Raw genomic sequence first — 17,615 nt, 5'->3', positions numbered from 1 at the left:
CCTCTTCTCTTTAGAAACATGTCATCAACCACACCTGCATCAACAACTATACGCAAATTCCAGATGCCAGGGAAAGTGACTAGGAGGTTTTAGGCCAGAAACAGATCAGCACCAGCAAAAATAAAGAATCCTGGGCCTGGCCTAAAGGAAAGCTGACGTAGAGGTGGTTGTTGCCACCACACAGAGTCATAAACAGATTATCAGAAGGCTGCTTGCTGCATGTTTAACTTAATAAACTAGCACTTATTCCAACTGAAGCCTAAATTTTCCACACACAGGTGGCTGTAGTTCTCAACCAAGGATGATTCTATCTTCCAGGAGACATTTGGCAATGTCTGGAGACATTTTATGGTTGTTGCAACTGGGAAGTCACTACTACACATATAGGTGCAGGTCAGAAATGCTGCTAAACATCCTACAATGCAAAGGACAGCTCCCCACAATAAAAAATTATCCAGTCCAAAATGTCAGCAGTGCTGAAACTGAGAGATCCGCTTCTAAACTATTCTCTCATTCCTTGGCCCTAGTTTCTATCTGGAGTAGCCTTGTTTAGAAAGAAAGAAAAAACCAAGACAGGTCAAGGGTCAGCACGAGCTGGGGGTTGGGAGGGGAAAATAGAGGGCACCTACTCTTCTTATCTTGCTGCTGTAAAGGTGGGGATACTAAACCTCCAGGCAACAGGTCATACCAAGTTTGACTTCCAATCTCTCCAAGGGCAGGTAGATAATGCTGACCTCATCTGCTTTATCCTTTAGTGACTCACTTGCAGGCAGGTGTACTAACTGGCAAAAATGTAGATGGGCTGATAGTGTCTTTGTAATCATTTGAAAGGAAGGAGTAAGTACCTCTGTGCAAACTGGCAGTCTTTCAGCTCTATGCTGGGCGCTGCCTTCCAAGGGTTTTCACATGTGCTCATGAGGACGCCTAAGCTTGCTTTCTATGAGGCAAAAAAATAAAAAAAAATAAAAATCAAACGAAGGAGTTTGCAGGACCTTCTTATTCTGGTTTCACAGTAGGATATCTAGGTCTCCCAGATAGAAGCTTCAAGTGTATTGAGTCCCTGATCCTGGGCTCTGCTCAACCTGAATTAGGAGTGAAGATAGTCCTAAAGAAGCTTGCTGTGCACCTATATCCCACCAGCCCAGCCTCAAAGACAGGGAAGGAAAACACCAGCTGGCTTGCATGTTTTAAATGTATGATTAATGGAAGTAAACCACTGTGAGGAACCCACAAACCCTAAAGAGGTTTCCATTTTTCCCATTGTTTTTTCTTATCACTGAGAGGTAGAATGCCAAGTCTGAAACCTGGCCCGAAAAAACAGTAAATATAAATACATATGAACATGAATGAATGAAGGTTCATCCAGGTTTCTTGGTACTGCTCACCCGTATGATGCCAGAACCACCACATCCTGACTGAGAGGTCAGCATGGTTCTTCAGGGAGAGCAGGGGTACAAAGGAGGGATTGGTTTAAGAGTCAGAATAATCTCAAATCTTTTTTTTTTTTTTTTTTGAGATGGTGTCTCACTATGTTGCCCAGGCTAGTCTCAAACTCCTGTGGACTCAAGGGATCCTCCTGCCTCAGCCTTCTAAGTAGCTAAGATTACAGGTGTGCACCACTGTACCCAGCTTCCTAAAAAATGGTTTTTTGTTTGTTTGGTTTTGGTTTTGTCAATGTCAAGTCTTAATAACTAAAACCTACATAGGGAATTTCAAAATGAGGAAAGCCTCTTGTTATCATAAGACTTAACAGATTACTTTTTATTCCACCCTTCCTAGGAAGGTCACACTTGGGGAATTCTTTGGTTCAAGTTTCAGTAATATAAAGGTCCCTCCTGTCTTCTTAGTCTCCTGTTAGCCACAAACAATTCTTTTTCCTCAATAATCAGAGACTCTCTTGCTCAGGAAAACGGAATTTCCTGAAGAGATTAGCCAAGTCTTTTCTTTCCAGTTTTCTGTAAACATGCTCAATACTCTCATTAGTGGTATCTAGAATGGCTTCTTCCTTTCTACTTCCAACAGAGAGCTGAACTCAGTAAAGGCTCTAACTCAGGCAGGTCGAGGTCTTTGCCCAGTTAGAATGGAAAAGGACTCTCCTCCATTCCCATGTGATAGGTCCTCACTGGCTGAACAGAGTCTATCAATTATTCAGAAGCAATAAAGGGAAAATCTTTCCTAGGAATAATGACTTTTAGTTTTCCACATTCATTTAAGGAGAAAATAATTTTTCCCACAGACTGACTGCAGCTGCATGGATTTATCAGCACTACCGCACAGTCCCTAGTAAGACTGGGGTTCTCCGCAGACTTGACTCATCTGTCTATTCTGACTATCCCCAGTAGAGTTAGCCAGGTCAAAGCAGAGCCTGTATTTCTGTCTCACAGATTCATATTCTCTTCCCTTACACGGATTCTGTGCTGAGAGCATGATTCCATTAAAAAAAGAAAAGAGCTGAAAACTTGAAGCTAATGGCTATTTTTTAGTATTTATCTTCATCTGTTTTTTCCTTATTAAAAATAATTTGAATCTGAAAGCAGAATCAGACTTTATGAATCTGGTCTGCTGCTGGTGTAAGGAATGATTAATCTATTGCAGGACTACAACACATTAACCCAGGAACTCAATACTCAAATCATGAAAATGACTCAGTCTTCAGAATGGCTCCAAAAAGACCTTCCCTTTACGCAGCCTCTAGGGGACTGTGGAACTGACACACTGAGTTTTTTCTTTCTCATTGTTTTCACTTCCCATGAGCTCAGCATGAGCTCAGCCAGGAGCCTGCTCCTCCCCTCCTCACGAAAGACCTTTGCTGGGCGGAGGCAAAAACTCTTTCCAAAACTTTTAACTGCCCTATAAGGTAGACAGGTGGAACAGGGCTTTTGATTTGTGTCCCCAACTTGAGGAGGGATACTGACCATTTTATAGTAACTACCTGGGGACTTAATGATGGGTCACACACAGGGCACTCCATCACCCTCCTTCCTGCTGCCACTCTTCTCCCAGGCTTGCCTTGTCAACACCAGTCCACTGTAGATACACACACTCTGCAGGTGCCCAGATGATCAGTGTCCAGTCTCTGCCTTTACACGGTAGGAGGATTATTCTTAGAAATCAGTGAAACAAGTTGGCTACAACAAGCAACTAGGCAGCTACTGAGCTCTGAGTACTACTAGGCAACATAATAGGATACAAATTAAATAATGTCCAATAATTTCTTGAAATCTTCCAGCAACATCAAAATTCAGAATGCCTCTAGAAACCAAAGATTAAATGACAAGGAAAAGATGACTTGTCCTCAGATCCAAACACTATTTATGCCTATCTGTGGACTCTCTTACATTCCAGCTTGCATTTAAGGCAATTCTAACAGGCCTGTTTACTTCATTTTCTAGCTCGCTAAAGATTAGAAAGGAGAGGGGCAGACTGCTAAGGGCAGCCCCAATGACAACAGTGACAAGTGACAGCAGTAAGAAATAATACCTGCTATCATGGTAGTGGAGTAAAACCCACAAATGATCTCCCCCTACAGACATATACACAGCAATCCAACCAGTACAACACTGTAGAGGCCCTACACAAAAACATCAATACAGAAATCAAACTGGGCACAGTAATTTAGCAACATTTAATACAAAGCAGCACCAAATGTCTCTAATATCCTTGAGAATATCACCATGGTAGAGAATAGTATAATTAGTTTCAAGAAGAGGAAAGAAAAACGCACAAGCTGAAACAGGGAAGGCCATACTGCCACCAGAACAGGGGTGTGGGAGTTACTAAGGGGAACACATATCAGCTCGTGGGTTTGAATTTTCTCTTCCTCCTCCCTTCCCTTATCTGGGTACCTCAACAAACCCAAATATGATGACTTCTGTTGCTCAAAATTGCACTATCTCCGAACAAAGTAAGGTCTTACTTTAGTGCTGAACATACTCCAAGCTCCTAGAGGGGGCCCTTCTGAAATAGCCTCCTTTTGCACTTGGACCTTGTCTACAAAGTTGTGACATTTCTAGGACGATGTGGCTCTGAGCTAGTGTCAACACCACCTCTCCATCCATGTTTTTAAGGGAAAGAACTCTGACAGGCAGGGGCTCTGAGAGAACAAATCTACTCTGACAGCAAGAGTGTTAATGGTATAAGAGGGAATAATTAACACTAGTGATAGAAAAACAGTGCTGGAAGTATCCTTTCCAAACCTGTTCCATGCACAGCAGCAACCTGAGGCACTTTTAGGTATTTACAGCAAAGGAAACTCTAGTAGCAAAAAGCTCACATAGCAAGAGCCAAGACCCAACAGATAAGCCTCTGACCCAGCAAATCCACACTTTGGGGTCATCTAATCATCCTCTGTTGTTTTCATGTATACTCACAAAATCTCAGGACTAGAAATTTTAACTCAGGCAAAGAATTAAAATATTTTCCAATTAAGGTAGTACTTCTCAAACTCTCCTATAGGCAAAGAATTTGTATTCTCAAGAAGTCTGAGGTATTTTCTTAAGCTGCTTGCTATAAGTGGGAGATTTCTTTGAAGTGTTATGTTTTTACCTTAATAATTAATAAAAATTTTATGTTTTATCCCATAATACATCAATAATACATCAAATATTTTCCCCCCAAATCTGTATAAAATCAACACTTTAGGAAGATGAGTGCATGTTTATCCTATAGCTTCTCATACCTCAATTTGAGCAAGAGGGACCTGAACACACACTCACTGCTGTTACCAAATTGGTTAAGGTGAAATCTCAAGAAATCCTAAGAGGAGATTCTTTGAGTAAGAGATAAGGCTTGGACATTTTTTTTCTATATCCTTAATTGGATATAAAAACCAAAATAAACTACAATAGAAAAATATTCAAACCAGTTTGCTTAGGAGACTGCTTAGTCTCCAAACACTGTGCTTTGATGCTGATGGAAGTGAGAATAATGAAAGAACAGAAGTTAAAATGTATACTCAATTGGTTTCTAAGTTACAACCAAAGAAATACACATTAGCCGGAAAAAGATAAAAAACAAGGGTGAGACTTACTTTAAAATCTGCTAATTGTTGGTTGATGACATCCACTTCGGTCCCCACTACCCACTGAAGGGCCTCTGCCTCCTCTGCCGCCGTGGTGGCATCATTGAGTACTTTCAATTTCTTATAGAAGTCCTCTACACGGCCCAACGTCAGCTCTAGCTGTTCCTGACGAGCTTTCCCCCTCTCTGTCAACTTGCCACACTGTTTGTTCAGAGCTTCTAGCTCCCTCTTGAGACCTAACAAGTCCAGAGTCCCCTCTTCTTCCAGCATTTGTCGGCACTCTGCTTCTGAGGCCTCTATGTCTAACTTGAGGACTTGGATTTTGTTAAGGAATAGCCGTACATCCTCAATTTGGGACTGGAGGCTATCAGTGTCTCTGCCGATAGCACCCATGCTATCCAGCTCATCGTCCAGATCTGCCAATTGAGAAAACATCTCTCGGACTCGGCAGTGAAACTGGCCAATCCCCTCCAGCTTGTTTTCCATCATCATACAACCACTGTTCACTCTTTGCTTCACTTCTAGGAACTCTTGCTGGGTGACCTCAGCTTGATGTAGAAGTTGGGAAGCATCAGATCCAGCTGGGGCATCTTCCACCAGCCCCTGGGTGAAGTTCCTCAGATAGTCCACCTGAGGCTCCAGGGCCTGCAGCACTTCCTGCTGAGCTCTTAGCTTCTCCAGGTTCTTGTTGCTACAGGCTTGAGAGCCCAGAGCATCAAAGATCTCAAGTTGGTGTTTGGCTCCTTCAACCTTCTTTTCAATATTCTTAAAGCTTTCCTGGAACTCCTTGAGCCTCTGAGTCATTTCTTCAAGTGACCCTGTTTTGGCCTGCAACTCTTCTGTAATGGCATCCATGTTCTGGTTGATCCCAGCCTTTTCATCCCGGATATCATCCTCGTCTGTTTCTGAAGAATTGATCAAAATGTCAGCAGCACTGTTCAGTATTTCCAGGAGGGAGCGGCGTTTCTCCACCTCATTCAGCATAGCCTTTGATCTCAGGAGGCTGGACTCTAGCTGCACTGGATCTAGAGTGACGCGCAACTCAGACATCTTGGCTTTACAATCTTCTATCCATGGCACAAGGTCTTCCACATGCCACTGATATTTCTGGGCTTTCTGCATACAGTCCTTAAGCCTGGATTGTCTGTCTGCAGTTTTTTTCCCAAGCTCTTCCCAGTGGCATTTGAGTTCAACCAACTGGTTTTGTAAAGTCCTTTTCTCTTCTCCAGGAGGTACGGAAAGAAGTAGAGATTCCCCTTCAGCCACAATCACTTCATATGAACCACTGTGTTGATTAAGGCTCTTCTGAAACTCTTCATTCTCCTGTAGCTGAGACTGTAGTCGTTCCAATTTTGCAGAAATTGGGCAGTTTTTCGCTTGCTGGCTTTGTTTGTCATCCAACCAGGTCCTCAGCTCATCAAACATTTGCTGGAACTGCTGGGTGCTGGCAAGAGCTGCCTGGAGTCTGTTCATGCGATCAGCTGAAATGAGAAAATGAAATTGAAATCAATCAAGCCTGAACATGGCATTTAAAATGTTTTAGTGAGAGTATATGGGCTAATCTTAGAGGAAGGAAACTAATGTTAATTGAGGGCCTACCATAAAAGAGGCATATAACTAGGCTCTTTCACATACTATATCTTATTTAATCCTCATATCAACCTTGTAAGGTGATCTGAGTAACAGAAGTAAACTTTTATGCAGGTAAAAAGTGAAAGTCATAAACATTTCCAGAAAAAGAGGCAATGAATTCATGACAAAAGTTTTCTTGTACAAGGTCATCATAAGAAGTCCAGAACATGTTCTAACTTTACATATATGATGTCTGTGTGTGTGTGTGTGTGTGTGTGTGTGTGTGATATAAAGAAAATAAGTGAGTTATCAATGAAAGCATGTATGTAACTCTACATATTAGTACATCTGTAGGGACGAATCTCTACCTGCTGGCTAAATTTACATTAGGGCTTTTTATCTCTAGGACTATGCTGTGTAAAGCTTCACTAAAGCTTCACATTAGCATTCAATGAGTAATAAACCACAGTAGTTCTCACTATAAAAGAGCGAGAACTATAGAAGGGATAGGTTAACACTATTCTGAGTCCAAAAACTACTTAACGGTCATCCTAGATTCTTAGAACTACTGCTAACCCACCCCTTCTTTCTGCTTGCCACTAATAATGGCCAAAGTGTGTTCCTCACTCCAACTCACCTGCGAGGTCTTCTAAACCTTGAAGAGGCAGGGCAACTGTCTCCAAACGCTTCTTCAGCTCATCTTTGAGGTACTGCTCACCAATGAGCACCGAGAGTTCATCGCACAGTGTCTGGGCCTCCTTAACCTCATGGTCTAATTGCTCTAAGTCAGATCTAATCTCACTCGTCTCCTCTAATTGCTGCTTTACAGCCTCAGGTTGGGTGCTGATGGCCGACTGGCCACTCAGCCGCTGTCCAACTGCTTTCACCTTCTCTGATAAATCCTGGAGCAATTCCTGGTACTGGGTGCTTTTGACAATAGCTTGGTCAATTTGGCTGGAACGGGAATTGAGTTTGTCAGTTAGCTCAACCCACTTCTGATTGATGCTCTGGAGTTCTTTCTGTACTTGGCTTGTGGATGGGGAGACATCTCCAGGGCCTGTTAGGATGCCTTGAGCTGCCTCGTTCAATTGCTCATGCTGTTGCCTGCGCGCTTCAAATTCCTTCAGCATAAACTGAAACAGAAATGACACCAAGATGTTTAGATAGAAAAAAACAAATCTAAAAGCAGTGTCAAAACAAAAACTGACTTTTTACTGTGACAAAAAATGCCAACTTCTTTTGAAAATAAACCAGAAAAACTCCAAGGACCGGGCAGTATCACTTCACAATTGCTTAATAAAAACTTATTTTGAAAGCATCATTGATTGGGTCTATTTTATTTCTTTTCCTTATTTGCCTTATTCTATTTCAACTTAAGTTACTCCGGTTGGCCTAGGCTGGGACACTGAAGTTTGTTCTCTGTATTGGCATTCATCAGCTTTGCCACGCAACACTCAGACCTCTGAGTTGGGGGTTTAGAAAACTGGCTCCCAGAGTCAGCTACATTACTGGCTGGGATTGTCATTTCAACACTCAATGTCTGTTTTCTTAGTTTTTTCCTCAGAATTCCAATAGTACATATAATCTATGTACTATAATATAGCACAAATAGATAAAGAGTAAGGACCATGCCTTTTTACTTCTTTTCTATCCCTTGCTGCTTTCATAAAAGAAGTTAGGATGACAAACTCTGGAATCAGACTGCCTGCATTTAAATCCTGACTCCATCACCCACTAGCTCTATGACTTTAGGCAAGTTTTAAAAAGTTCTCCAAACCTCAGCCTCTTCATCTATAAAATAAGGATAGTAAAGTACTTATTTTGGCTGTTACAGGATTAAATAAGATAATTTATGGAAAGTAGTCAGCATTTACACTGCACAAAAATAAATAAGACATGACCTCAAGAAATAACAGATGTGAAAATAATGAACTATAGTACAATGTAACAAAAGTAAAAATGGTTAAACATTGATGTGAACATGGAACTGTGAAAGCATGGAATAGGGTGATTAATTCTACTGGGGATGACAAAAGATAGAAGACAGAAATTAGGAAAGACCCCCGAGAGGTGACAAAAAAGAATGAGTAGGAGTTCTCCAAGCAGACTAGAGAATAAGTCTGCTGAAGGGCACATCAGGGAGGCCCCCAGGGTTAGCAAAGGCACAGAGATCAAAAGATGTTATTTGCCTTTTTAAATTTTTGTTTTCTTACAAACATTCAATGGAGTTTTCCAGAGGCTACATGGCATTTGCTGTCTCAACAGATATGCAGAAGCAGATGTGAGAATATTCTCTTAAGCCAGACATTAAGGAGATTTGCAAAGACATAAAACAATGCCACTCATTACTAAACTTTTTATGTTTTGGAAAATGTTATTTTTTCATAAAAATATGTTACTTAGGTTAATGTGATGGTTTTATCATTGTTATTTTAAAATTAATATATATATTTAAAAATTCCTCAGTATTTTAATATAACAAATCTCAGTAGATATCAATAGATAAGCACAAGCTCTTTGGGATCCCCAATAATTTTTAATAGTACAAAAGAAGTTTGAGAACAAAAAGTTCGAAAACCACCGGATTAGAAAAATATTTGTTAAATAGACTAAATAGGACTCAATAATTATTTGGATGCAGGGGCGGAAAGAAAGTTTTCCTCCAAAAATTACTCTTGGGTCTTAACTTATGGAACTTGGTGGAAGGTTAGAAGACATGGAATAGGTTTGCGGGAGGATGCAGAATAAGGAAAAGGTTGTAGACAGCATTTCATTGGAAATGACATAATTTTGAGCAACTGAAATTTCTATAATGTCGGGCACTTAAATCAACCTTTTTGAGGTTTGATCAGCAGAGAAATCTTTAAGTAAAGCTAGCAGAGACATAAGATAGTATATTTAGTAATGTGGATCACTACCCTGGGGATTAAAAGTAAAATATGATTCCATAATTTAGTCAGAAAATGTTCCCCATTCTCATATCCACTCATCTTACTCCTTTTGTTGATGATATAAAGAATAGAGTTATTGACTATTTACTATTTGACAGGCACTGTGATAAACACCTTAAAAACATCTCACTTAAACTGAAGAAACTAAGACCCTGAGAGGTTAAATGACTTGTCTAGGGTCACAGAAAATCTATTTCCTGGGAGCAGCATTCAAATCCAGATTGATGTGACTCCCAATTTCCTGCTCTAAAGCATTAAGCTGTATTGCTCACCTGGACCTGTTGCTTTTGTGCATTCAACATGTTGGGGTCAATAGACAAGGGCCCCAGCACTCCCATCATCAGTTCTTTCTCCATCAGCCAGGGCCGGAGCTGGGATTCTGCAGTCTGGAAGCAGGCCAGATGGCTTGCGGATTCCTCCAGCTGCCTTTGCCGAGCCACAGTCACCTCAGTGGCCCTTTCCCATCGGGAATCTGTGAAAGGAAATGAGAGCATGTATTCCTTTACTCTCATCAACAACTGGCCTGGCCTCTAAATTATGTTCCAAATATACTACAGGAAATAACCCCAGGAGCATTGTTTAAAATTTTCTTTTAATTAAAAATAACCTTTTAAAATTTTTAACTGAAGTAACACAAACAGTTCTGTATCTTGATTGTGGTGGTGGTTACATGAAACTACACGTGATTAAAACTGTACAGAACAACACACATACACACAAGTGCATGTAAAATATACTACATGTATATATAATTTTATAGTCTGTTTTTAAATTTACTATATTATGAACATCTTTCATGCTAGTAAATATTCATCTATATTTTTTATAGTTCAATATTATGAGCATACAATTTATTTAATCTCTTTATTGAATCAGTATTTTTTAAGTTTGATCAGCAGAAAACCCTTAAGTAAAGCCAACAGATATAAGATATATTAAGTAATGTGGATCACTATCATTGGGGATTATTTAGATTATTTCCCATTTTTCACTTTCATCATCAATGCTCTCTTTAGTTCTTGATCAGTATGACTTGCCCAGGAAAGCCAAACTCCTGACTGAGTGGAATCTCTAATTTTTTCCCCTAATCAGGGTCACTCTCTGGCTCTATCTGGGCCTTTCCTTTATTTATGAAAATTAAGTAAAAATAATTCCTGCTTTATAAGATGTGCTGAAATTCTCTATTTGCTTTGAAGACGAGCAATTTAGAGAATTTGCAACACTCCTATGACAACTTACTGAGCTCTTCTTGCATTTTCTTCCAATTTTCTGCTTCTTGTGAGTTGGGATATGTCACCAGTAATCCAGCCAGGGCTTCCTTTACTTTCTGAATTTTTGGAGAATTTTGTTCCAATTCAGCCAGGAAGGCCTAGGAGAAAGAACATCATGCATGCCATGAGATTCTGGACAGGAGACAAAACTGTGTGTGTGATAGAAATGACTGGAAAATTGGGTGGCAATATGGGCTCTACTCTGATTTTATCTATAACTTGTTTTGTGATTTTAAGAAACTTAACCGTTCTGCTTTAATTTTTACTTTAAAATGAAAATCTAGATGGCAAAATCTGAGTTTCTTATGTATAACACATCAGTAGAACCCAATAAGATGGAATTATTAATCCCTATAAACTATAAGTGCCAAGATATGATAATGATGATGATGTTGCTTTTGTAGTTGAAGGAGATGACATGCTATGCTCAGTGGGAATATTAAAAATTTTGGTGAAAATTTCTTATAGGATTTTCTATGATCTTCTATCCTCCATTATTTTTCCTAGTCCTACATGTCAATTTAAGAATGAACTGTAATCACAGTTATTTAGATCTCTCTAAGAGTTGGGAAGGTGCTTTGTTGAGAATGGTTTGGTTTTGCTTACAGCATAAATAAAATACCACTCTTATTGAACTAATGCTTCTGGGGAGGGCTGTTCTTCTGCAAACATATATAGTTTTGTTTCTGAATCCAATTTATAACAATTTCTAATTTGATAGGTAAGAAAATTCTCTAGGAGAGTTAAGGCATATTAATCATTTGGAAGTCAAACATACTGCTCATCACAGCCTGCGTAGTTGTCCCTGTCTCACTCTCAGCAGTCCCTTCTGGTGTTGGGAGGCAGCTAACGTAAACAGTACCTTATTAGATTCAGCTTGGGCTTTCACTGTTTCGGTCTTGGTTGGAGATGATAAGGCATCCATGGATTTTAGGACTTCCTCTTTTGATTCCAGCCACTGCAGCACTGAGCTTGCCTCCCTCTGAACCTCCTCCATTCTGCTGAGGACAGACTGAAGGCTCTCCTGGCGCTCCCGAAGTACTGCCCCCAGTTTCTCATACTTCAAGTTTACATCTGACATGTCACACTGGATCTCCGTCAGATCTAGTATTATAGAAACAGAAATCAGATGGGAATAGCTCTCCGAGCATTCCCCTTGGTTCCTCACTCCTAAATTATTTGTCAGGATTAAGCACATCTCCTACTCCTTCTAGTGAACTGGAGATTATCTTCCTGATAAATCACATAGAAGTTCCTGTTTATACACACAAAGCAAAAAAGCTCTCAGTTATCTGCTTTCTGGTTTTAGCATTATATACTCAGATATATGCCTTAAAATGCTAAATAAACATCGAAACAACAAAAGTGAGGGGAGCAAAGTAAGAATTTAACTGTAGCAGACTACTGGGACTAATGAATTTGGCTCATTATTCTGCTCCCTCTTCTCCAAACTATGGAGAAGTTACCCAGCTGGGAGGCTGAGGGCTAGAATAGATTATCTCTAGCATAGCTTCTTTATAATTCAAAGATTAACATATATTTTCTTCCAGGTCTTTCCTTATTGCCCTTATCTAGTGATCTAGTTTATTTCCTCAAGTGTCTTTAGTTTCAGGGGCTGCCAACATGTTTAGCCTATAGACAGCAAATGGACAGGCATCCCCAGATCTTCATCCTCACACCCATCCTGGCAGCAGTTCTTCCACACATATTGAAACACACACAGGTGCAAACATGAATGCTGTGCTGACACACCCAACAAAGATACACTGTTGAAATGGCATTCTCACCTTTGCAAGTGTGGTATCCGTTTACACTGCCTACAGAGCTTCCTACAGAGGGCAGTATGGAACCTGAGCAGAAGGACAGAGAGACAAACAGGGCAAGACCAACGTGTTAGGAATACATATAGGACTGAATTTGTTCTTTGGCGCTCACTTTAAGCTTGGGCATCAGGAAGTTAACACAGCACAAGACAACATACTATGGAAAGAGACAAATTATTTTAGCTGCCAGGCAACAAAAGTGTCACTCAAGGTGTTTCAGTTCCTTAGGAGGAATGATTTTTAATCTTTTCTAGAGGAAGTTCAAATTTCCTTCTTCTTAAATCTCCAACTTGAATTCTTTGGAAGTATTGGTAAAATTATTAAGTGTTTAGTACCTACCACGTATTGGAATGAGGATTTATAATAAAGACAAAAAGTTCTACCTTTTATATCAATGTCTTTCAATATAATAAAAATGAACAAGTACCATCAAGGTCATAAAAAGCAGCCTTCTTCTAATAAAGATGTTAAAGTGAGCCCTTCCTTATATAATTTCTAAAGGAAGATTCCCTGTCTTTCCTTTCATGACCTCTTCCCGCTCCCATTTCCCCAAGGGAAAACAGAAATTCTAAGTGCCAATAAATCTGCCTCATAAACATTATTCCCATAAATTCTGCTTTGGACCTTTGGTTCTGTTTCTAATCACCACAGTTTCACCTACACTCTCCGCAAGTTGGTTCCTTATATTTCAGAGGATTTTTCCAACTTAAGTAAAAACCAGGTAATGTAATTATAAAGATTATATAGAAATCTGAAAAATATTCATGATTTAATCATACTTTAAAAGGACAGAATAAAACTCTCATGTACACTGATTTCACTGTACAAAAAGTCATGTGCAAGGTTATATTAAAATAGTTGTGTTAGGGTAGTGATTTTAAAATTTTAAATGTTAATTTTATTGCATTTTCAATTAAAAACGGATCAAACAGAAAAATTCCATTCCATTGCAGCATGGTGACGGAAAAAAAGAAACTAGACTAGGAATTAGGAGAAGGTCGTAACCAAGGTTGTCACTAACTCAGTATGTGTGCCCTAAGAGATGGACACAGTTTCTTCTCCAGGATATGAAATTAATACTAACTATCCTGCCAATTCTCTTGGGGTATTGGAGACAGATCATGAGACAATGTATGTGAAAGCACTTCAGGAAACAAAAAGAGCTGCAGAAATGTAAGGAACTGGAATATTCATGGTTTTTCAGAGTTGGAAGAGAACTTTGATAGCACTCAGGACAGTAATATTCAAACAGATTTTCAAAGCACCTAGGGAGGTGCTTTAGGGATTCTGCTAATGTTTGGTTTAGATTTGATATTTGGGTAAATTTCTAACTACTCAGAAATGACAATAAAACAGGCATATTTAATGATGGTAAATGCTACATCTTAACCCACTAGACACAACCACTTTATGCTGCTTTTGGGGGGAGAATAAAGCAGTTCCTGCTACCTCTAAGTATATATTTAAACTTATTTTTGAGTGTCAATGATTGGAAAGGTGGTAGCTCTTCACTAGCACTTTACAATACTCAAACCTATCCATGTCTATTCATGTACACCATACAAAGAACATCTATAATACATGTTAATATATTAAATAACGACCAAAAAAAGGCCGAAGTACATCTGTAGAGCAAGTTTTCATCAGGGCAGAATTATGTAATAATAGAATTCTTAACATGTTAGGTCATGATGATGTCAGCCTACAGACAGTTTTTGTCCTCAATGCCAATTTTAGATGTTTTCTGTGCTTAAGAGCCCTCATTAAATATTCTTAGTGGTTTAATTTTGAAACAAGAATTTTTTATTACATTGCTTTCAAGTTTCTAGTTCAATTTAGTCAAAGAGTACCCTGAGATTACAAAGTGAATTATTAAAAACAATTGTTGGCCTGTAATCCTAGTACTTTGGGAGGCCAAGGCAGAGGAGTGATTGAGCCCAGGAGTTCAAGACCAGCCTGAGCAACATAGTGAGACTCTATCTATAAAAAACCAGAAAAACTAGCTGGGCATGGTGGCGTGTGCCTGTAGTCCTAGCTACACAGGAGGCTGAGGCAGGAGGGTCACTTGAGCCCAGGAGTTTGAGGATGCAGTGAGCTATGATGACACTACTGCACTGTAGCCTGGGCAACAGAGCCTGGCTAGAAAATAACAACAACAACAACAAAACACAAACAACAAAAACCCCCCACAAACCCACAAATTGTCATAATTTGCAAATACTTATCTGTGTGAACCATATTTTCTGGATACAATGAAACCAAACAAAATTCAGAAATAAATCAGCTGGTAAAGCTGTCATCCAATAATCCTCCTTTTCAAATTTTTTATTTTCATTAAGATAGTCTCAATATTCCTACTAATGGATTTCATAATAGATAAATGTATAAATTAACTTATAAAAATTTATGCCAATGAAATATTTTTATTTGCTTTATGTTGTTGGGTTTTGTGTGACATTTATTATACTGAAAAAAGATGCTAGTGCTTTAAAAAGTTTGAAAAGGCTGGACACAGTGGCTCACACCTATAATCCCAGCACTTTGGGAGGCCAAGGCAACATAGGAGGCTGGCAACATACCAAGACTTCATATCTATAAAATATATATTTAAAAAAAAATTGCCAGGTAATCCCAGCTACTCAGGAGACTGAGGCAGGAGGATTACCAGAGTCCAGGGAGTATGAGGCTCATGCCTATAATCCCAGCACTTTCTCGGAAGCCAAGGCAGGAGGAGTTCAAGACCAGCCTGGGCAACAGAACAAAACCCCATCTCTCCAAAAAAAAAAAAGAAAGAAAGAAAGAAAGATAGATTGGCCAGGCGTGGTGGCGCATGCCTGTAGTCCTAGCTACTCGGGAGGCTGAGGCAAGGGGATTGCTTGATCCCAGGAGTTTGAGGCTACAGTGAGCTATGATCATGCCACTGTACTTTAGCCTGGGCAACATAGCAAGAGTCTGTCTCAAAAAAAAAAAGAAAAAAAAAAAAAAAAGTTTGCCAACTCCGGATCTAATCACACACAAATAAGTCACTGAACTTAGAGGTTTATTTATTAGAATGTAAGAATCACCAATTTCCTGAAATGTTGTAATTTCTGGATAGTTCCCCCCCAAATCTTTAAACTTTAGAATACTACAGAAAAGTATACATTCTCAGAAGAAAAAAAGAAAGTAAATTCTTCCTTTACTATTTAAGTGACTATAGGAGTGCACTATCACAGTCTTGTAATAAAACCTATGAGATCCCATTAGCAACCAGCAAGTGACTGTGAACTCATACTGGATTTTGCTTGAAAGACTTAATTTACAGCCAGAGATTATTCATACATCTAGGCACAATCTTTTTACCCCCTTCAAAGAAGTGTGCCAGTCCCTGGTGTACCGATACTGACTCCCAAATACCTAGCTTCTCCCTGGATAGCACACTCATACCCATGCAGGCCTGCCCAATTTTAAAGGTGATACATGCCCAACCCATTCACATGTTTAAAAGAGAAAAATTCCTTGAGATGAAAATCCTATTTTAATTCTCCTATGTTCATTTGACAGTTCTAAGTGGGTCAACTAGTTCATTTACTTTTCTCATCATGGGAAGAAATTTTGTAAAATGGAGCAATGTTATACAGCAAGGAGGGAAACAGATTAGGTTGAGGGGGAAGACTGCTTTGTGGACCCCCCTTTGCTTTCATACCCAACCTTTGATGCTAACTTTAATTAAATAAAGGGGCATCCTCAAAGGCCAAAAGCAAAGAAAGATGTTCACTACATTTTGAAGAGCTTGTACTCACCACTCTTGGCTTGGGAATCAGGTGCTGTGATCTCCATGATGAGATTTTCTAAAGAAGTGCCTTTGCAATTGATTTCTTCCACGAGAGTTCCCTTACTTGCCCAGTCATCTAGAAGACCCTGTTTAAAGAGCAAAATGGCTAATGTAACATCTGGGGCATTCTCCTCATAAGCAGAAACATGTGTTTTACAAACACTTGCTAAAATTTTTACAAGCATTAAGGACTATCCTCATATATTCAGCCATTTCAAGATCCTGGGTTAACCACCCAAAGGAAGGGAGAATGATATCTTCGAATTTTCAGAACCTTCTGATTCATTTATTAATTCATCAGATATTTATTGAGCATCTACTATAAGATAGGCACTATAGGATATCCCCATGCCAAACACTGGGGATATAAAATAGAATTATGACACAGTTCGTAAAATCAGGTGCTCAGATTATCAATTGCATTATAATGTGATTAATGCTATTACAGAAATATGGACAGTCTGTGAACTCTGAGAGGGCAAGAGGAAATACATCTAGTTCTCCCTAGGGGGAGGAAATCTTTGAGTTAAGATAAAAGTTTGCCAGGTAGGCAGAAGGGAGCAATGCGCATGTAAAGAATAAAGAGGAGGCTGAGCGCGGTGGCTCATGCCTATAATCCCAGCACTTTGGGAGGCCAAACAGGAGAATTGCTTAAGGCCAGGAGTTCAAGACCAGCCTGGGCAACATAGCAAGGCTCCATCTCTACAAAAAAAATAAGAAAGATTAGACAGGTGTGGTGGCGCGTGCCTATAGTCCTAGCTATTCAGGAGGCTGAGGCAAGAGGATTGCTTGACCCCAGGAGTTTGAGGCTACAGTGAGCTACGATGACACCACTGCACTCCAAAGCCAGGGCAACAGAGCAAGACCCTGTCTCAAAAAAAAAAAAATAAATAAATAAAATAAAGACGAAATAGTGACTGGAGAGTAAATGAGGAGCCCAATATTGAGATGTAGAGAAATACCTAGAATCACAGGCTACATTTTGCATTTACTAAGGGAACTTTGTTTTGGGTTTGAAATCAGAGCTCTAAATACCATACAAAGCCATTAGGATATAATGGCATCTGCTCTAAGAGAAAAGTACCAGGTCATGCTGAGATGTGATTGCCTGCCTGCCGCAGCAGTAAAATTTTACTCCTTTCAGGGCAGGGATACTATCCTAGC

The 17,615-nt window shown here is 39.5% G+C and overlaps 1 protein-coding gene across 2 annotated transcripts in view; it reads right to left on the bottom strand.

The window, feature by feature from the left end:
* MACF1 (microtubule actin crosslinking factor 1) overlaps positions 1–17,615 on the bottom strand; it is a 330,626-nt gene that overhangs the window by 77,358 nt on the left and 235,653 nt on the right. For both annotated transcript variants that reach the window (XM_069479778.1, XM_069479776.1), the window contains 7 exons: positions 16,420–16,537; positions 12,602–12,664; positions 11,677–11,918; positions 10,783–10,912; positions 9,816–10,015; positions 7,230–7,725; positions 5,030–6,501 (listed from right to left, as the gene is read on the bottom strand). In XM_069479778.1, coding sequence (XP_069335879.1) covers positions 5,030–6,501; positions 7,230–7,725; positions 9,816–10,015; positions 10,783–10,912; positions 11,677–11,918; positions 12,602–12,664; positions 16,420–16,537 — 2,721 coding nt within the window. The remainder of the gene's footprint in view (positions 1–5,029; positions 6,502–7,229; positions 7,726–9,815; positions 10,016–10,782; positions 10,913–11,676; positions 11,919–12,601; positions 12,665–16,419; positions 16,538–17,615) is intronic.

This window comes from Eulemur rufifrons, chromosome 8, assembly GCF_041146395.1.
Source record: "Eulemur rufifrons isolate Redbay chromosome 8, OSU_ERuf_1, whole genome shotgun sequence".
Classification (NCBI taxonomy): domain Eukaryota; kingdom Metazoa; phylum Chordata; class Mammalia; order Primates; family Lemuridae; genus Eulemur; species Eulemur rufifrons.
The sequence above is the reverse complement of the archived record's forward strand: the minus strand, read 5'-3'. Positions and strand labels throughout refer to the sequence as shown.